The following is a 22,667-nucleotide window of genomic DNA, read 5'->3' on the forward strand; positions in this document are numbered from 1 at the left end:
AACTAAAGTGCATGAAATGGCAAATCATAGCATATGTGCCCCATGCATGAGAGACACCACCCACCAAGCCTTCTGCAGGAGGCAAGAGGAACACAGCTTGGACACAGCATGATTGGGTTTAGTAACTATAGGAGAGATGAGAAGAATGTATAGCTTGCCTTACTAAGTAATTGCATCTCCCAGATATTTTTCTGGAGCTGGTTAGGCATCTCTGGGCTTCTCTGTCGATTCTCTTTCCTCCGCTGATTGATAACTTCTGGATAATAAGACTTCATAGCAATTGCATGCCTTTGGGGGAAAGAGTTTTCAGCTGAGCCCCTTCCTGAACTTCAGTATGAAAGAGTGGACAGCTGGATGCAGGGGTTGGAGGTAGAAAGGGAAGCTCTTCTCCTTCTGTCCCATACGCTGGGCTTTGAGTGCCGTTCTCCTCAGGTTATGAGACTGATGCGCTGCCCGATGCCCTGAGATGGCCACTGGAGTACTGTTTGCCGAGTCCTACCACAAAGACAAAGTTGGCCTACAAATCTGCAATTCAAGAAAGAAGTCTGGGTGGTAGTTGCATGTTTTGAGGTGACAGAATTTAAGTGACAAGATCTCTGGGGTAACGAGAGTAAGTCGAGGCCTGAACCTAGGCACTAATGTCATGAGACTGTGGACAGAAGAGAGACACAGGGAAGGAGACTGAAATGGGAATGAAGCACAATAGAGGAGGTGGACCAAGAGACGGAGGGCACCAAGAGAGGGGAAAGATGACCCAGCTTAAGTGCTGCAAAACGATCCAAGATTTTACAAATGAATTTGGCAGCCTAGAGGTCATGGTAGTACACACTAATGTTAACCTGGTGGCTCATTACACCAAAAAGGAGTCTCATTGCTTAATAAATTCTTATACACACGAATAAGCTTTTAAACATCAGTCAATGAACCACTCAGTTCAAACAATATACAATGAAATGAGATATGTGGATGGAGCTACAGAGGGAGGGGCAGCTTGGCTGACATATTTCTAGTTTGTATGCTTTTACTTTAATTAAGCAGATGCACAGAGTGTGCTCACTGTCCTGAGGACCAAGGATGTGGAAAGAAGGACACAGAAACAATATCACTGCTATCATGGGGCTGTGTGAGGAATTGGGCAAGAATATAATCACTGCAGCCAGGGATGTGGCAATTTATGGAAGACAGAATCTAAGCCAAAGCCAAGTAGTCGGGATGGTGGCCTTAAATTTAATCTCAGAAAATCCTGTAGTGGTTATGTGTAAAAGACTTATCCATACAAATCACAAAATGTGTTGGTCAACATGTGAAAACGTGCTCAATTAAACAGGGTTTAGGAAGACATGCAAATAGCAATCACCCTCAGGAGGCAGAACTTCAAAGTGTCTTCTCTAAGAAACAGGAATGAAAATAACAAGACAGGTACAACGTCTCAGGACAGAGAGCCACCAAGGCAGCTACTGTGTTAAGAAGCACTCCTCTACATCATGGAAAACTGTTGAAATTCATCTCTGGGGCTTTCTGATCTTTCCCAGGTGCTCAGCATCCTCAGGCAATGAGGTAGGGCAGTCCCACAGAAACTAGTCCCGGTTAAGACAAGCTACTCCATAGCAACACAGAGAGGGAAAGCCCAGAAATGAGAAGGAGCCCCAACACTCTGCCCACCTATACATACAAAGGAAAAACCAAGGAGGCTCAAGTTCTCCAGATACCCTGGGTAATGGGTGAAAGGTACTGTAACATGAAAAATAAAACTCAGAGGTAGATATTGGGGTTCGAGCTGAGGGTCAAATAAGCAAAGCACCCAAGCCAGTAGCTCTGACCTCTACCTAGCCTGAAGCAATCCTGCCCTCAACATGGCTGGAGACTAACTGCCACATGAGACCCTTTTCTTCTTCCGTATATACGTCCCTAATGCTGGAATGAAAGGTGTGGGACCCCAAGTGCTGACATCACCTTTGTGGGAGCTGTTTCTCTTGTAGACTGGATCAGTTTTGTGTAGCTCAGTGTGGCCTTGATCTAACAGAGATCTGTCTACCTCTGTCTCCTGAGTCCCGGGATTCAGGGTGTGTACCACTACTGCCTAGCTTCTATAGCTAACTAGTGTGGCTGGCTTTGAATTCGGGTCCTTCAGGCAAGCTTCATTCAATCATAACTAATACATCAACACAGGGGACACCTGCACAGTGTGGAGGGGGGGTGTTCCTCCTGAACCCCACACCAGGCACAAGCCACACCCAAACCCCTGTTTTCACAGAGAGTTCCTTTATTAAGCGGTGAAGAAAAATTAAAGTGGCTGCTTTCTGACTCAGGCAGAAAACAGCAGTGAATGACCTTGCAGGTGTCATTGTTAAGAGGAGAAGATGTGTTAGAATGAGCAAGGATGTGGTGGTAAAGGAGACAGGAGACCAGGGAAAGGGGGCAAGGGGTTTTGTTCCAGAGGGACAAACGGCTGCCTCTAGATAGAGAGACAAGCGTGGCACATGGGCACATGGTGGTTTATTAAGGTAAAAGGGGGAAACCCCGTGTTAGGATGAGGTGTTTAATTTAATGGGGTGTGTTATTTAGGTGAACCAAAGGGGGGCTTCTGATTGCTGGACGTTGATAGTCAGCCTCAGGAGGAGGAAGTGGCCAAATAAGGGAAAAGACCTTGGTGGCTGGCTTTAGGAATGTAATCTAACAGTATTTAGCAAGGCAGAAGGAATGAGGAAGGACAAGTTCCATCAGAGCCTCACGTTCCAAGAGACTAGTGTCCCTTCAAAGGGGAAGGGACAGAGGAAAAACAAGGCAGGGCAGTCTTGGAAGCTGCCTGGGCTCTGCATGTGCTCTCCAATCCACAGCAGACCCATGGGAAAGGTAGAAACCTTGCTGGACACAGTAGGGCCTGCCTGGGAGCCCAGCACTCACGGGATTGAAGCAGAACGAAAGCAAGTGTGGGATCAGTCTGGAGTGTGTAACGGATCCAAAACAGTAGGAAAGAAGCCTTAGCCTTACACATTTAAACCACAGATCCTCACTGGTAAGGCAATCCATATTACAAAACAAGATATCATGTCATTAGATATTCATTCATCTAACTACGCATGAGAACTTGTACTCATTCCTGTTCACACAACTGAGATTCGGTCACCTACCAAATACTGCGAAGTCTACGAACTGAGCTATCTTGGCAGCTGTTGGGTATCGGTTTCCTCCTAAAGTATTTCTTCGTGCAAGAAGCTCCATAAGCAGGAAAGTATACAGTTCAAAATAGCTTCAAGAAGTCCCTGAAACTGAGCAGATTCACTGTGCCCTTACCTCCCAGAGTAAGCAATAAAAGCTGAATAATGCCTCCCCCCAACCAGACAGAAGGAAGCTAGGCAGCAAAGAAGACTCTCGACTTCAGACATCTGAACCTGTAGGATACAGAAACCAGCTGAGCTGTCAGGTAGGGAGTTAGAACAACCGAGGCACCTGGAAATGTCACTCTCTAACCCGTTGAGCTGCCTAGAGGCTAGGCAGTGAGCTCCAGGTTTCCCAGCTTGTGTGTGCTGTCACCCATGCTGGCTATGGAGCTGTCTTTGGGTCATTTCTGTTCCTGTAAGCCCATCACCCATACTCCTGTTAAGTAACCCCAGCAAAACCCACAGGTACACAAACTTGGACTCTGGCAGTATCCGCACTTTGGTCTGTCATGGGATTCCTGCCTAGGGTGAATAGGCATGTGTGTTCAATCTCCTGAGGAAAAGTTCTGTCACACAATACTAGCCTCATGTGACTACTTATAAAGCAAAAATGTACCATCATACTGAAAGGAATATTATAGCGAATAATCTTATTTTAAATTCGTAAATTGACTTATGAAACTGCACGTGTATAGTTTTATATATATACATATATGTTCATACACACACACACACAGAGAGAGAGAGAGAGAGAGAGTAGGATAATCCTTCTGTACACTGTGAATATTTATTACTCTCACTGGTTAATGATAAAGCTAACTGGCCTATAACAAGGCAGTTTAAAGTTAGGTGGGACAATCAAACTTGAGGACTGGGATGAAGAAGGGTAGAGTTGAGAGAGATGCTAGAGGACAGGTAAAGCCATGAGCTATGCAGTAATACATAGATTAATAGAAATGGGTTAATTTAATTGCAAGAGCTACTTAGTAATAAAGCTCAGCATTTTGTAATTAATATAAGCTTCTGTGTGTTTATTTGGGTATGGGCAGTCAGGACAGGAAAACTCCACTTCCGTTTACATATACGTAATATTAAATCTTTTGCCTCTGTTTAATATTCCAGCTTGCTAAGACCACTACAAGACAACCTTCCTTGAAAACTTTTGCAATGCAGACTACAACCTCCCCAGTTAGCAAGGTCATCACTACAACTCATGCTCTTATTTGTTAAATTGGCATAATTACTACATTATTTAAATTTAAACATATAAACTTGCAAAGTATTATAGCTTTCATTTCTCATACTCTTGGTACTACTTTATAAAATGTTCTTAGAACGTATCTAATTCACAAGTGGTACAACCAGTACTTTGTACAATGATCACTAAAGACTTGTCTATGCTTAAGACACAAATTATATCACAATATCCAGTAAGCTATGAATACAAAATCAAACCATAGTGCACACATCCAAGTACATTGTTCTCCTAATCACCAAAGATAATTGTTTTTTTTTTTAATTTAGTACCAAGAGATATGTGTGCAATATACTTCATTGTTACCAGTGAGATTTTGAGCCAGAAATATTTCATCAACTAATAGTAAACGATTAAACAAATACATCTATGATCACAACCCCAGGAAATGATTATTAGTAAGAGGATATATAAATCCATAAAACAAACTACAAGAACAAAAATTAAGTCTTGCAAACGAACACATGCTTTTTGGGGTTTGGTGGTAGTGATGATGGTTTAGTTTGGTTTAGTCTTTGGAACAAGAATCCCTTGATGTAGCCAAGACTGCCCTCAAAGTTGTAGTCCTGTCTCAGTCCTCCAAAGTGCTGGGCTTGTCTCACCACAGCCCACACATGAATTTATCTGTTACTCATATAAATCAACATTGTTCTTAAGAATCACTCGGAGGTATCTTTCAGTAAACCTTAAAACTGTCACTAAATTTTAGTTTATCTTTGGATGCAGTATACCAGCTTGGGGGAACATAGCAAAACTTCAAAAGAAAACAGTGAATGGTCAGTCAAATTATGTAATAACTTAGTTGTTTACTCTATAATTTGACTGTATTTCTGATAGGTTGATCTATCAGCAAACTGGGTATATACATGGAAAATGTTTTTAAAGACTACTTGACTTTTAGTTCTGTGTATGCATGCACATGTGTCTATGTGGGGGTACATGCAAGTAGCTGCAAGTGCCCACAGATGTCAGAAGAGGGCGTCAGAGGCCCTAAAGTTTGAGTTAGAGGCAGCTGTGAGCCACCTGACCTCGGTGCTGGGAATCAAACTCTGATCCCATTGAAGAATACCAAACACTCTTAACACCTGAGGCGTTTCTTCAATCACGGGTAAAATATTCTTAATCCTCTTTAATAATGTACTCCATAAACAAAAAAGTTTGTAATCCCTTTACAAACAAAAACCATATATATTCAAGATGCCAGTATGCAAAAGAAATCCATATCAAAAGCTCTTTCTAGCTCTCTTCTTCATTAAATTCTAGATCAAAATTTACAGAAATAGTAGATTAACCTTAAACACATTACACAAAATGACAGAAGCCAGTTATTAAAAGAAAAATACTGTTTGATTCCACCAGGGAACGATATGCCTCTAACTATCAGATCCAGAGGGGCAGAAGTGAGATAGGGTTGAAAGGTGAACCTTGGGAGTCTTCTTACACAGCAACGCAAATGAACTCAACGCCACCAAACGGCGAGTCCAGGATGGTTAAAATAGTAAGCTTCGTGTCATATGTATCTTAGCACAGTTTTTAAATTAAGTAAATAAAAATGCATAAAAATAACATTTTTTTCCTTTGGAACTCAAGTGCTTTCATTTGTTTTAGTATATGATAATAAATAAATTTGCAGAGTTTACTTGGAAAAACCTATCATTTGAAGGCACGAAAGAAAAACAAAGCAAGCCAAAGTTAATTAAGTTGAGATATATTACGTCATTTTATATATACACAATGCTTTGAAACACCATGTTTCTGGCTGTGAGTTGATAATTGTGGGAGCCAGGTGATAGGTACCTAGAAATTCATTACACATTTCTCTCTAGTGTTGTATGCTGGAATTTTTTCACAATAAGACATTAAAAATAAAGATAGCTGTGCAAACAAATGAGGTATGAAACTCAGCAGGACAGAAAGAGTGATGTGCAGACCATGATGGGCTTTGTACTCAGATAGTATTGAAAGATAAAGTATGCAAATACTTTACGACCTACTTTAAAAATATGAACTTGAATATAGATAGCAAAATGGGGAAGGATTTGAAGAAAATCAGTATATATTACCCAGAGACAAAGACTCCTAAGGAAAACAAACTGTAAGCCAGTTTAAATTTATACTGTTAAGGGGGACCTCATGGATATATCAGACTGATAGCTGGGAAACCAGCACTGTATCGACTCAGACCCCCTGAACATGGGTCCCTGGTGCACGAAAGGACTTTGGGAGCACATTCCCCGTGGAGGGATACTCCCTTAGCCTAGAGACAGGAGGGAGAGCTAGTCCCTACTCCAAATGACTTGACAGATTTTGATGATACCTCCTGGAAGGCATCATCCTCCCTGTGGAGTAGGGGGGGGAGGGAGAGGGAACTGGGATTGATATGTTAAATAAGAAAAAATGATAAATATATGTAAAAAATTTAAATCCAAAAGAATTTATACTGTTAATGTTTTTTTAAATTTCTTAGTTTTTTTTTTTTTTTTTTTTGAAGGAGGAATATTTTTCCTTTTCGTTTTTGTTTGTTTTGTCAATTCATTCTCAGCTACACAATAAGTTTAAGGTCATCCTTGTGTTACATAAAATTCTGCCTCAAAAATGAAATAAAGAGTAATAGAAAAGTTAGGTAATAGTAACTGTCATAAAAATCTAACCTCAAGAAAGTAGATTTTGTTTTCAGTGTATGAAATGTCCTGTTTCCACACTACAGTGAGAAAAAGAAACTTTCAAATGTATGAGAAATTATTTTATCAACACTCTGTGAAAAGCAAATTTACAGAACTAAGATATTAAACTAAAGAACAAAACTGGAACCAGACAGATGAATCAGCATTAAATGCTTCTCACACAAACACAGGACCTCAGTTCTGCTCCTCAGAATCACACACAATGTTGGGAGCAGCAGCTGATGCCTAGAATCCTAGAGGCTCCCTGGGGCTCCAGACAAACTGAAGCAGGCAAACATAGCCAATAAACAACCTAGCAACTATGAGGTACTGGGCTTAGGCTGTGTGCACATACCTCTTCTAACAATGCACTTACCAACTAGGACTCTACTGTGTGTAAACCACACACACACACACACACACACACACACACACACTCCTCCAAACAATGCACCCATCAATCTGCTAGCAACCTAGGACCCCCATCTGCACTGAGCTGCACACGTACCCCACTGCAAACAATGCAAGAAATTTCTGTTCCCCAATAGGACCCATCAAACATAAACAGTTTCTAGTCAGCTATACCTCAGATATGCCGGGTACAGAGGTAGGGGATTGAACTGGCCTAGAGTAGGACTGAGTGCATGATCCATGACGAAAACAGTGCCCCCCAGTGAACTTTTAGAGAGAATCCTTTAGTACCATCTTATGCTCCTGCATTACTGGGCATGCACTGATCAAAATCAGGTGCATTACAATCGAAAGAGAGAACCACCCAAACTATCCTTTAGCAACCACACTTCTGCTGGACTCCACTAAAGGAACACCAAGAGTAACTGGAGCTCTGAGGACCCTCACTCACATTTCTTTCTTATCTATACTACCATGTTGCTTTAAATTAAGGTTTCTTGCTATTCTAGAATCTGTGTGAGCCTTTATTACAACTCTTTGAATGATGGGTCAAGAATTGGGAAACACCCAGCCCAGAATCTCCCCACCACTAATAAAATCAACAAATTTGGTAAGCTCCATGGCTAAGAGACTGGATCTCAAAAATATGATAAAGAATGATTAAAGAACACACTGACATCAACTCCTGGCACATAAAACACACATACATAAATGAACAAATGTACATATATGACAGGCACAGTTAACAAATGGAGAACTCTAGAAGGAGAGTGATGGGAGATGTCATTCTGTAAATATGTTTCTCATACTGGTTTAACGAATAAAGTACTGTTGGCCAATAGGAAAGCAAGATAGGTGGGACTAGGAAACAAGGAAGAAAGAGGAAGTAGGAAGGAGGAGTCAAGATGGAAAGTCTGGAGAGAGCAGGATGCCAGCCGGCTCTCCGGTAAGACCACAAGGAAATACATAGATTAACAGAAATGGGTTAATAATTAAGACAGGGCTAGCTGATAAGAAACAAGTAACTGGCCAACAGAATTATATCAAATACAGAGTCTCGGTGTGTTAATTGGGGCTGGCGCGGTGGCGGGACAAGACCAGCGGTGGGCGGAAAAACCTTACTCCTTACAGGAGAGTTCAAATGAGATGTTTAGGTTTTGTTTTTACACTGTGGAGGCCTTGTTCATGGTAGGCAGGAATGGTTTCCCTGAGCTACATCTCCAGCCTACTATGATATTTAACTTTCAAATACATTCTTAAGCGTTCACAAATGCACAAAATAGGGCTGAGATTCTTGGCACCTCTGTCCAGAGGATGCTAGAGAGTTTCTCATATAATTCAGGGTTTTATGAACTCTAGTAAGAACCCAGTATCTCTGAGTGAAGATACTTGTAGACATGTTTTAGGAGTCACCATAATAAACATGATTAACCACATGGTATTAAGAAGAAGAGTAATGGCTCACTTAGTGGCTTCTCTTGCTTTTCTTAATACACAACAGGACCTAGGTCCGAAAGGCCCAGGGTGAACAGTAAACATTCCTGTGAAGATAGAAGTAAACTGATGGGCAAAAAATAAGTGGAGAGTGACTTTAATTAAAGTTTATTGTCTTAATATTGTTAGTTCAAAACAGTTTACAAAGCCAGAGATAAATTAATTCATAATTGATTTTAAGTGTACAATGTCTAAACTTGGAGTATTCCTTCTGTCCCCAATTCCCCCCTCTTGTGTGTGTACAAGCATACACACACTAATATCTGTCCTCTCTGTCCATATGCAGTATCTTCCTCTATTGCTCTCCACCTGTGTTTGTGTGTTTGTTTTTTGTTTTTTTTTTTTTTTGTTTGTTTGTTTTTGTTTTTGAGACAGGGTCTCTCACTGTATGTGGAAATTCATTGAGAACTAGAACCCTTTCATGACACTTTATTTTCTAGTACTGACAAAAATTATTAGGGCTGTGATTGTACATGCCATTAATCCCAGCACTTGGGAGGCAAAGATAGGTGAATCTCTGTGAGTTCAAGGCCAGCCTGGTCTACAGAGCTAGTTCTAGGACAGCCAAGCTGTTACACAAAGAATCCCTGTCTCTAAAAACAAAAAGCCTTTTTTTTTTTTTTTTTTTCATTTTTGAAAATAGTCTTTTCTGTGTTTTCTGGGAATTTAAAGGAAGAACAGAGGGTAGTGAATGTTAGAGTGAACAGTGAAATTAGAGATTTAGTGGAGGAAGCTACAGCGTGAATACTCTCTTAAGTAGTTCCTCGTTATCCTGTGATAAAATAGCGTTCCAACTGAATACAAAAAATAAAATAAAATAATAATGTAGGAAATGGGACCCAACCAATGATATTTTGTTAAGGGTTAACTATGCTGGAAATGTGTCAAATGAGTTAGAGAGAGCTCATAGACAATTAAATGGATCTGGTGAAAAGCTACAGACCCTGGACCAGTGCAGGGGCACTTGCTTTTCACTGTGTTATAATTTTAAAATGTAGTGTTGCTGCTAAATAAAAAGCTCAAAAACTTGAGCTTCCCTTCTAATACTAAGAGAGGGAGAAGAGGGGGGTGGATGGGAGGGGCTTAGACTCATTCAGTCTCAGAACCATTAACACAAAAACCGGAGCTAAAGATAAAGAGCTGCTAATTACTTAACATGTTCCTACTCAACCATGAAACAATAGAAGAATATCACAAAGGATGCAGTAAAGTTAGTGGTTATAGGACTAACATATAAAAACTAGTGAGTCTTCAATATAACTCATAGAAAAGATAGCATGGATAAAAATTCAAAACTATAGTAAAATAAAACTCTAGTAAACAAACTATTAAATACCGAAGAATGAAATTAATTAATAAAAGGTACAAATAAAGTCAACTGTTCTGTACAGAGAGCCAGCAAGTGCCCCTCAGAGTTTAAAGGTTCTGCATCATCACTGTGATTCATGTCTGTAATCCCATTCAGGGGAACCAGGCAGGACTGCTGTGAATTCATGGCTGTGTGACTGGAAGCCAGGCAGCACCACCAAGCCAGATCCTGTGCCAGCGAGAGCCAGGCTGCACCACCAATCCAGACCCTGTGTGACCGGAAGCCAGGCTGCACCACCAAGCGAGGCCCTGGCTCAGACTAACAGACTGTTGAATCACCAGGAAGAGATCTGAAAACCAGTCAGAGCCTGGTTCGGGCAAATGACCTCAGAGAACCCATGGTTTCTTCCAGCCAACATTCTGAGCCCCAGTAAGGACCTGCATCTCCCTACTCAGTTCTAAATCATGGCTATCTGGCATAAGGCGTTTAGGTTTCTTACATGCACACTGGAACCACGATACAGAGAAGCGAAAGCCTGAGCTGCTCATGAATCTACCGGAATGTCCAGCAGGGAGAAAGGCCTCTAAAAAAGGCTGCAGGTGATGCTCATAAAGCTTTTAACAGAAAGCCACACCAATTGTATGTATGGAAATAAAAGAGTAAATAAAAGTTTACATTATTTTAGAATAGAATCAAAAGGACAAATATTCTGTAATGCTTTTGTGTCATTAAGCAATTCCCAAACACACAGTCCTTAATATTTCAGACTTGGGGGCTGGAAAGACGGCTCAGAGGTTAAGACTGCTTGCTCTCCGAGAGGTCCTGAGTTCAATTCCCAGCAACCACATTGTGGCTTACAACCATCTGTAATGATATCTGGTGCCGTCTTCTAGCCTCAGGAATAGATTCAGGCAGCACACTGCATATATAATAAATAAATAAATAAATAAATAAATAAATAAATAATAAATAAATAAATAAATCTTGAGGATAAATTTTGAAAAAAAAAATCTTGATTTCAGGATTACTATTACTCTCTAGACAAAACCAGTGTGGTGGCACAAGTCTGTGGTCCCAGTACTTGGGAGGCAGAAGAGAGGATGTGTCTGTCATCTCTGACAACATAGGAAGTTTCTCAAAATCAGGAGGGAGAAAGAACCAACATTTATAATGTAAACATGTGGTTTGAAACACCAGAGAAACATATGTTTACATACCAGTAATTGATATTGTAAGGGTCCTTATCTATAAATTAATGAAGGTCACCTAAGGACTTTTCTAGATGACATTTCATTAGCCAAATAATTATGAGTACATATAGTTAGAATAATAAAATGAATATCTGCTTTTCAATAATGCTTTTAATTTTATGCCTTTGGTTAAATCAACCCCACGTTTATATCTTACTATCGACTACTTAGGTTTTAGATAACAAAAATAAGCAGTCCTCTGCTGAAAATGAAAATAAGAAACCCCACTGTAGCCAAGTATGGTGACAAATGCCTGTGACCCATCAGTTGGAAGGCAGAGTGGAAGGGAGTTTGAAGGCAGCATGGGACACATAGAAAATACCAGGCTAGCTAGGATACATACTAAGACTCCATATCAAAACACAAAAACAAAGAAATGTTTGTCCCTGTTCTCACCTTGGCTGTTTTCCATTCCCAACCATCGCCTATCTGTTGTGAATGTTTGATGAATTCTGCACAATAATATTGGAAGCTTTTTTCTCCAAAGAACTCATCTTCCATGTTAAATGAGAACTGCAATAAAAAAGAAAATACTTTAGTGAGGACAGGACAATGGAAACCGTCCTCCAGGTCAGTCATGAGAGTTTTCTCTTCCCATATTCTTGCTCTGTCTTCCTTCATGATTTAGATAAGAAAACCCAAAAGCCTATACTTATAACAGAGTCTCTATCTATGGAGCCTTCTTTGTTGGATTCTTGTTTGGTTTTCCTTTGGAATTGCTGGGCATTTAACCCAGGGCCTCGTACATGGTAAACATATAACCTACAAATTAATGGATCATTTGACCAAACATTTTGGGATGTCTGTTTGTTTTTATAATGACAAGGGTGATGTGAATGTAATAAAAATCCTCACTGTTAATTTTACCTGATAATCCTCTCAGATATGTTCCTCAGAACAGAATGTGTCTGCTCCCTATCTCAGCTGAAGTGTTGCAGTGATACATGGAGGCCAGTTGCCCTTCACACTTTATTAGAAGGGTCAACCCTCCAGCAAGTGCTGTTGCAAAGCTTGAAATTGCTTTCCAAGGTATAAAGTTAATTAATTACTACTAGATCAAACTCACAAATGTGACATACCAAGAAATACATATTTGCTGTAGAAAGCTGTTGAAAACATAAAATATTGTTTACAGAAAGAATTTTAGCACATATGAAAAATTCCAGTGTATGTGGTTAAGGCTTCTCAATGAGAGAAGTTAGATGCAACAAAAACTCATTGTTATTAGCTAGGAGCATCAAGACTAACTATTGCTTAGTTTATCAATTTCTGTGCTAGACATGTCACATATCCATTAAATCCTCTCACAACCCAAAGGTGAGTCATCTCCATTCCCTAGATGAAAAATCAAAAGGTATCTGCTCACAAATATAAACAAAAAGGGATTCAGGGTCATGACCTGTAAATGCATGCCAATTCCCATCCCACTATGCAGACTATTCAAATTTAGCATTACCTATATAAGAATGTGTCTATTCACCCAATAATAAAAGGTGAATGCATATTAAATAGGCACTATGCATAGAGAAAAGTTAGAAATGGAAAAAGCAGACAGTTTGCCTTGTAAGAGCTCATGATCTAAGAAAGGGAGATAAACAACAAAAACAATTTCAGTAGGAATTGCCTTAACCAGCCTCCACTGACCACCATATGGATTCTGACACTGCCTGCAGCCTTGCAGTGAGCAGCACACCGAATCTGCAGCCTGCAGCAGCACACGGATTCTGCAGCCTTGCAGGTTCACACAGATTCTGCAGCCTGCAGCGGCACTCCAATTCTGCAGCATGCTGACCATAAGGCACTCTGCTCCTGAGATTAGTGTCTGTTCACAAATCATTTTCTCCTCTCATGAATATGGAGCTTAATTAAACAAACCAGTAAAATAAAAGAAGACAACTATAATTTCTGCAACTGCATATACTGTAAATGCCTCACTAAGAGCCAGATAAAAAGTATGCCTCTATATGAAAAGCACACTGCTACTGAGCAAGGTTAAGGGCAGTGTAACTGAAAATGTGCAAACCCATGATTCTATATTCAATCAGCTATTCGAGTGGCTTGAGCTCTTCCTTTCAAATCAAAATTAGAAGTTTAGATGGTGAATCCTAGGTTCCATTTAATCAAGAACAAACTATGATGTGAGTGTGGTGGCATACCTGTAATTTTGGTACCTGAGAGATGGAGGCAGGAGCATCAGGAGTTCAAAGCCATCCTCTTCATTGTAGAGGTCAAAACCAGCCTGGGCTATGTGAGAGTCTATCTTTAAAAAGGTGGGGGAGGAGCGTGGACAATAAATTTCAATCAAGTACCTACACTTAAAGGAAAATGAATTCTTTGGCAGTAGATTTGATTTTAACATACATTTTATATACAATATTTTTTTTTTCTGAAACAATCTTCCTATGTAATCCAGGCTGGTCTGAAACTCACTGTATAGATGAGTCTAGCCTGGAGCTCATGGCTATCCTCCTGCCTCTGTTTCCCAAGTGCTGTGATTACAGGCATATGCTACCGTGCCTGGCTCTTAGGGATAAATACACTCAGGAGGTTTATTTGTTTTGTTTGTTTATTTGTCTGTCTGTCTGTTTTTGAAACAGGGTTTCACTTTGTAACCCTGGGTAGCCTGAAACTTGCTATGCAGCTCAAGCTAGACTCAAACTTGCCTAAATAGGAGTCTCCTGCCTCTGCCTTCTAAATGCTAGGATAACAGGCAAACACACACTGCCCCTCAATCTGTTCATATTCTTAATATGGCTTCTGGGAGCATATGACACTTCCCACCCTAAATTTTATGTGTATGTAGCTGTCCGTATTTCTCCTGGGAATCATTTGTAATTTCCCACAGCTGTTTCTTTTCTTTTTTTTTTAACATGTCGATCCCAGTTCCCTCTCCCTCTCTTCCTCCCTCCCTCCCTCTTACCCTCTCCCCCCTCACATGCACCCTGACCACCCTCCCCTCCCATCCCCCCACCCCAATTCCACATATAGGGCAATGCCATCCAGGTGGAGTCATGTAAATCTGTCAAGTCATTTGAAGTAGGGACTAGGGCTTCTCTCCTGTCTCTAGGTTAAGGGAATATCCCTCCATGGGGGATTTGCCTTCAAGACCTTTTGTAAACCAGGAATACATCCTGGCTCCACTGTCTGAGGTCCCTTAGACTGCTCAGTCCTTCTGGCTGAGACCCATATTCAGGGGGCCTGAGTCAGTCCCATGCTGGATTCCCAGCTATCAGTCTGGGGGCCTGTTAGCTCCTCCTTGTTCAGGTCAGCTGTCTATGTGTTTCTGCAACCTGGTCTTGTCCTCTCCCTCTGCATCTGGATTCTAGTTCGACTCAGTGTTTAGTTATGGGTGTTTGCTTCTGTTTCCAACAGGTACTAGATGAGGGCTCCATGATGGTGGATAAGTTAGTGGTTGATCTCACTACCCTGGAAGGACATTTATGGTAGCCTTTCCACTGTTGCTCAAATTGTTAGTTGGTGGCAGTCTTGTAGGTCTCTAGACCTTTCTTTAGGTTCAGTTTTCTCTTCAAACAAATAATGGCTCCCTCTTGACTTTAAGCTCTACTACATAGCTACAGTTCTGAAAACAGCCTAGTATTGACACAAAAATAGACAGGTAGGCCAACACAATCGAATCGAAAACCCACAGCTGTTTCTAAGGTCCTATCAAATGTACTAGGGGACAAGTGAGGCTGACATAAACCTCTAGAAGTCCAACACTTAAGGTACTTGCAGAAGGTGCCTCAGAGAACCAGCAAAGGCCTAGAGAGTAAGGGACCCACATCTGGAGATTCTGAGAATGCCCAAGTCATGGAGCTAGGGACAAGGCTTTCTAGGAAACAGCATAACCAATGTCAGCCAAATATTAGGTAAAGCTTAAGGAACACTGAGGAAAAGGGGAAGGAAGGATTGTAGGAGGCAGAGGGATCAAGGGCATCACAAGAAAACCTACAGAATCACCTAAGCAGGGTTCATAGGGGCTCAGATACTGAACCAATAGCCAGAAAGCCTGAGCTAGGTCCTCAGCATCCATGTTATGGTTGCCTGGGTTGGTGTTCTTATGGGACTCCTAACAGTGAGAGCGGGGACTGTCTCTGTTTCTTTTGCCTGCTTTGGGACCCTTTTCCTCCTAGTGGGTTGCCCTCTCCAGCCTTAATTTTAGGGTTTGTGCTAGTCTTATTAGAATCTGTTATGCTGTGTTTGGTTGACATTCCTAGGATACCTGCCCTTTTCTGAAGGGAACAGGGCAGAAGTGGACCTCAGGGAAAGGGGTGGTGGGAAGAAGATACTGGGAGGAGTGGAGGAAGGCGAAACTGTGGTCAGGATGTAATTAGTATGTGAGAGAAGAATAAATTTATAAAAAGGGGTGAGATAACAAAAAAGGCTTAAGAAGGGCAGCGAAGGGGGGAAATGGGACTCATATCTGATGTCTCAGTGTGAACAGGGATCAGTATACTCAGAAGACTGGAGAGTGTAGAGTCTGATGGTCTCAGTGTGAACATGGAAACCATTCACAGCAGATTGTAGACTGCAGTATCTGATGACTTAGTGTGAACAAGGGATCCGTAGACACAGCAGACTGCAGGCAAATATAATTGGTACTCAGGAATTTTCAAACAGAGACTTGGATTCCCTCTCATAATGATATTAAAGGCACCTACCCCCACTGGACGGGAACAGTTGGTGCCATGGCTTACAAACTGAATGACACAATCCTCAAAGGAACAGGGATTTTCATATAATGTTGAAGAGGCAGTGACCTAAAATTGGTGTCAGGCAAGTGAGGCCATCAACAATCTCTGTGAGTCAAAGACCATTTTAAATGTCAGCTTTCTTTTAAAACTTAGTGGATGCACTGATCTGTGAAGATGTTACTATCACCTAGGATTTGTATATCAAAACTGCTTCACACTGCATCAGCTCCCCAAACCCAGCCTGGAACCCCACTTCACACAGTGGTAGAAACAGTTAGCCCAAGGTTGGTTGTTAAGTCCTTGACCTCAAAATACCTTTTCTTGAGGATGCAGAATGTGGTAAAGCACCCAAAGAGTTGGGAGTTGGGGAATTGTCTTTATTGTGAAAGATCAATGCAAAGTTCAGAAGGCAAGGAAGTGGGAAACTGGCTGGGGGGGGGGGTCCAAGGGGACATGCAGGAGTCACCATGAGCTATAAGGACTCTATTGGCAGGGAGGTATGTGGCATTCCTAGACTACACACAAAAGTATGGCTCAATGGTGCTAAAATTCAGGAAAAAGCACCTAAAAGGAAAAATGAACCAAGCAAAGGGTGGGGGCTGGGGGAGGGACAGGATATGCAAATGAGGGCTTTGGGGGTTGGGGGGTTTTGTTTTGTTTTTTGAGGCTAGGTCTTGATATGTAGCCCTGGCTGGCTTGGTACTTACTATATAGCCCAACCTGGCCTCAGACTCATGACCCTCCTTCCTCCATGTTGTGAATGCTGGGATTGCAGCCAAACCCATCTAAAGAATCCTGTGTAGAGGTATGAGAGGAAGGTGAGAACTGGTACCCATGGCCGGCAAACCTCTCAGCCTGAGGGCTCAAAGGGAAGGAGGAGTGAACCTCTTTTGTTGTCAGTGGAGAAAGCGATCTTGTCATGACTGGATGAAATCAGCTAAAAGGCTCTTGGTAATCCAAGAGATTCAGAGATGCCTCATGGAGTGAAGATGGGGGGTGGAACACACCAGGAGGGCGAATTCTGAGGCAGCAAAGGGGAGGGCTGAATATGATTCCAAGCTCTGCCTTTAGGTGGCAGCGAATTTCAACAGAGATTCCCTGGAGGAAGAACTCCATTAGAAGAGTGGTAGGTTCTGTTTAGCACGGGTTTGACAGAAGTGTTTGTTGATCCACAAACAACAAGTCTAGCACATATTCTGAGATGAGTCCATCTCAGAAGGGAAGAACTCCTGGCTGGAGAGAAAGGGCCTACATCAGCATCATCCAGATGACAAGAGTCTAGCTCATCGCTTACAGGAAGGATACAGAACTAGAGGGCTGAAATGGAGCTGTCCTAAAGATGGGTTTTCCGATTGTATAACCCTAACATACACCAAGAGATAACACAAATAGAATTAATTCATTATGAATTTATACTTATGCCATGCCTGGTGGTGTACATCTTTAATTCCAGCACACAGGAGACAAAGGCAGGCTTATCTCTGCCAGTTGAGATCAGCATAGTGTACACAGTGAGTTAAAGACCAACCAGGGCTACATAGTGAGACACAGCTTCAAAAGAATAAATGAACAAAAATAAATTTAAAAAACAGGAAACACACAAAAACACAATATATACTTATGATTTTTACAATTCCAAGACAACTCTTATTAACAAAATAGAGAAACAATCAATCCCCTAAGCCCTCCAGGTACTTGAGATTTACTGAACTATTAAAAATGCTAGTTGAAACATAAAATTTCACTCAATAGCCATACTTTATCTAATTAACATCACTGTGCTACGAGCAAGATGACTGAACATCAAAACACTAATTAATATTGAGCTGTATACTTTTAAAATTATCTAAGAACTGAGCTTTGCTGAAGGATGTCATATATTGTAATGCAAACACAGCTTGATTACCAAATCGGAAGGTGCACCATATTAAAAGAGTATTAATCTCCACTCAGATCCTCATGATGTACCATCGTGAAATACCAGTGAATAACTTTTTCTTGGCTCAAGTCAGAATATCTCAACTCATTCAAAATAAAAACAATGCAATCAACATTTTTACTCACACTTTCAATCCTGGATTCTCCTCTTCCTCTGACACATTCATTGACTAGCAGAAACAGAAATCATTGTCTCAGAACTTCCTACATGGAATGTAGAAATGTGGCCAAAATGAAGTAATTATAAATGTGGCTCACTAGCCAGGAACAGCAACAATAATCCCATTTGCCTTAAAAGCCTAGTGCATGTGAACTGTGTTTCTAGACAAGTTGCCTTATTTTATGTGTCCAGACAGAACCTTACACTGCAGCCCATAAGGCCTGGACTACGAAGGCATGGCTCACCTTAAGCTTGAGGGAATCCCCCTCCCCCCCTTCAGCCTCTCCAATACTGAGATTGCAGATGTGGGGCACCATGCCCAGCCAGACTAGCTGGATGTAGAGATGCATAGCTGTAATCCCAGCATTTGGAGGTGGAGGCAGAAGGATCTATAGCTCAAGGCTATCCTCCCTCAGAAATATAGCAAGCTGGAGACCAGCCTGGTTTACCTGCCGCCCCCCCCCCAAAAAAAAATTAAAGGCAAATTTAGACTTTAGAGGTAACAACAGAACAATTGTGAAGTAAAAAAGATGACTTCTAGCTAGGAGTTGTGGCCCATGCCTTTAATCTTAACACTTAGCAAGATTCTGAGGCAGAGAAATCGCAATTCATCTCTCATCTTAAACAACGTGCCTGTCATGTTTAATTATACGTAAAAACTGAAAATGAGCTGCAGCTCCTTGTGTCATAATGTGTAAGGAGCTAATACATCTGCTTGGCTTGAGTCTTGATCTCAACTGAACAGGTTTGATGTTTTTGTTCTTTCGTTTTTGTTTTGTTTCGTCCTTTAACTCAATATAAATCTTCTCACAATCACTTTGGCAGAATTCAAAGGCTGAAAAGACAGAGTCATTTTTTCCTAATCTTGGGGTTAGCCCTCTGAAGAGAGTGGAGAAGTCACCCCTGCTGCTGTACAGGCCGCTGAACTGGAAACCGGCATATGACCATCCTTCAGGTGAGCTCATTTAACTAAAATCAGTTTCCTCACTACCACTACATATTTTTATGTGATCTTTACTCTAATATGTATGTAATTAAATCTGTATGTGTGTTTTTTTTTCTTGTAAAAGATATTTGTTTTGATGAATCTGTAAGTTAGCATATATTGAATAATGATTCTGCATATATGTGTGTGTATGTGTGTGTGTGTTTTCCCAGACTTAAGGTTACTTATAAATAAATAAATATATACACATATGTAATAGAATATGCTATGCATATACTTAAACATTAAAGATTATTTTTCACTAATGAAAGGAAGCAACTTCATCTATGTGTAGCACGAGTTCTAATAGGTCTTAATAATAAAAACCTGGAGTCATATATTGGAGTAAATGCTGAGAGGTTAAATAAGTAAATGAGCCAGCCACAAGCAACCTCTTACCTCTACTAAATCTTTAGACCAAAGGGGTAATCCTCTCCCTATGAGTCCTCAGACCAAATGCATCCCCAGACTGACTGCCTAAACTACCTGCTGCTCAGACTGCACTGCATCCTCAGACTACACTGCGCCTCAGACTGCATCCTCAGACTACACTGCTCCTCAGACTGCATCCTCAGACTACACTGCTCCTCAGACTGCATCCTCAGACTGCATCCTCAGACTACACTGCTCCTCAGACTGCATCCTCAGACTACACTGCTCCTCAGACTGCATCCTCAGACTACACTGCTCCTCAGACTGCATCCTCAGACTACACTGCTCCTCAGACTGCATCCTCAGACTACACTGCTCCTCAGACTGCATCCTCAGACTACACTGCTCCTCAGACTGCATCCTCAGACTACACTGCTCCTCAGACTGCATCCTCAGACTGCATCCTCAGACTACACTGCTCCTCAGACTGCCATGAGCTCCTAACTCCTCCTACCTCATATTCCTCTCTCTGTACAGCCATATCCCTTCCTGTCTCCACCTCCTTAGTGCTGGGATGAAAGGCATGTCACTCCAAGTGCTGGGATCACCTTTGTGTGAACTCTGTTTCTTTTTTAGACTGGATCAATTTCATGTAGCCCAGGGTGGCCTTGAACTAACAGAGATCCATCTGCCTCTGTCTCCTGAGTGCTGGGATTAAAGGTGTGTACCACCCCTGCCTGACCTCTATGGCTAACTAGTGTGGCTGGTGTTTGCACTCAGACCTTCAGGTAAGCTTTATTTGTTAGATCATAAACAAAATATCACATCTATGTTTGTAATGGGAAGAATTCTACATTACTAGCCATAAGAGGTAACCAAGTAATGTTGGGATAAAGATAATGGAATCGATGTGATATTAAAGCACATGGGAAGACTATTTGCAGCAGAAAGGGACCCACTAAGAGGATGGCACCAGGTTAAAGAAGGGCAGTGGAAGAGACAGATACATAAGAGCACAATACAATGACATACATGTATGAAAATATCACAAGAATATCAATGACGTTATATGCTAACTTATAAATTTAACTTAAAAACCATACTAAAAAAGAACTCCACACTGTTACAACTGTATACATAAATGATGTCTTCTTACAGCATGCCATTTCAAACCAGGTGTCTTGTTATGGTTTCTATTGCTATAAAGATACAGCATGACCATAACAACTCTTATAAGGAAAATATTTAATTGGGTGGCTCATTTACAGTTTCAGAGGTTTAGTCCATTATCATCATGGCAGGCAACATGCAGGCAGACATGGTGCTGGCTACCTCTTGATCAAAAGGCAAAATAGGAAGTGGACGGTCACACTGGGCACTTGAGCATATATGAGACCACCTGTCTCCACAGGGACACACTTCTTCCAACAAGTCCACACCTACTACACAGGCCACGCCTCCTAACAGCACCACCCCTATGAGATTATGGGACCAATTACATTCAAACTACCATACCAGGTACAGTGGCACAAGCTTGGGATAGGGTCTCAGACACTTAAACTGATGCAGAATTTTCACTTGAGCCTGTGAGTCTGTACAACACAAGACTGCAGTTGGTTAAGGAATGGTTAAGGAAGGATGAGGGAGGGACAAGGGAGACAATTCTAGCTATGAAAGGTAAACATTAACCTTTGCAACAACTTGGCTTGAACTCATGTAAACTGGTTAGTCACACACCTTGCAGGATCCCCTGGCAGAGGTCCCCTAGTTGAGAGATCAGGCTTGCAAGAGCATATTTCATATGACATCCTATGCCCTGACCAAAAGATGTACATGGTTCTGTACACCACCCCCCCCCAAGTAAATATTTCTAATTGTTACACCGAAATGACTGAGAAGCAATCGTACAGAAAACTGAAACCAAAAGTAGATCATTTGATAGGGGTGGTGGCTGGATTTCAGGACACACAGCCTGGGTTTCAGGACACACAGCAGCCTGGGTGGGGCAGACCAATTGCTAGTTTGAGCAGCATCAAGAGGAGGAAGGCAATTCAGACTGACAATAGCAGGTCAGTTCTCCCCCCTTCTCACCATACAAACCACCAACCAAAGCTTAAACGGGAAACATTGGCAGGGAAACTCACTGATTGGAGCTGACCTCTGCCACAGGAAGTCACAGGAGGAAACAAGAAGCATTTCACTTTCCTCCTTTCTATAGTCCTTAAAGGAAACATACTAAGTCACCATTCTCCTACTGGTTTCCAATCTCCGTGTTCTCTCTAACTATGTAATGTGCATGGCCAGAGGAGAATGTGAAGGACTGAGTACTATGATATAAAAATAAAGCCAGCAATGGGGAGCTAAGGGAACAGACTAGCCTTTAAAATAGTAGTAGTCTCACCATCATCTTCCCCAAACCTCTAAATTTCTAAGTTGTAGATGAAATGAAAACACTCCCCAGGTTACTGACACAGGACAGAGAGAGGGAAGAATTGGGAAGCCTCTCCAGAACACAGAAGACATGCATCCTATCTACCTGGAGCTGTACCCACCTGCTCTACAACTATAGTGAAAGGAAGAATGCTCAACATCTCCTTGTAGGGAGGGAGATGAGGAGCACCTGCTTGCTAAGTCAGCAACACCAACCCACACAAGTCCCTCTGCAGTCAGTCACTAATGTCAGTCAATGTCAATGTGGTGCCAATGAGAAACTCTCAAATAAGAAAAGAGACACATGTCCATAAAGTTGAAGGGGTCGACATGGCGATGCACATCTGTAATTTGGGCATTTCAGAAGCTGAGGCATGATGTTTGCTAGTTCCAAGCTACCCAAAGTAAGTAAGATCCTGTCTTTAAAAGAAAAGAGAGAGAGAGAGAGAGAGAGAGAGAGAGAGAGAGAGAGAGAGAGAGAGAGCCAGGTAATGGTAGCCATAGTAGCACTCGCCTTCAATCCCAGCACTTGAGAGACAGAGGCA

At 41.5% G+C, this 22,667-nt stretch overlaps 1 protein-coding gene across 3 annotated transcripts in view; it reads right to left on the reverse strand.

Moving 5' to 3' along the window:
- The window catches only part of Atg10 (autophagy related 10), a 248,271-nt gene that overhangs the window by 221,395 nt on the left and 4,209 nt on the right, over positions 1-22,667 (reverse strand). For all 3 annotated transcript variants that reach the window (XM_051182951.1, XM_051182950.1, XM_051182949.1), the window contains exon 2: positions 11,940-12,056. In XM_051182951.1, coding sequence (XP_051038908.1) covers positions 11,940-12,044 — 105 coding nt within the window. In that variant the 5' untranslated portion in view covers positions 12,045-12,056. The remainder of the gene's footprint in view (positions 1-11,939; positions 12,057-22,667) is intronic.

The sequence above is a fragment of the Phodopus roborovskii genome, unplaced genomic scaffold (assembly GCF_943737965.1).
Source record: "Phodopus roborovskii unplaced genomic scaffold, PHOROB, whole genome shotgun sequence".
NCBI lineage: Eukaryota > Metazoa > Chordata > Mammalia > Rodentia > Cricetidae > Phodopus > Phodopus roborovskii.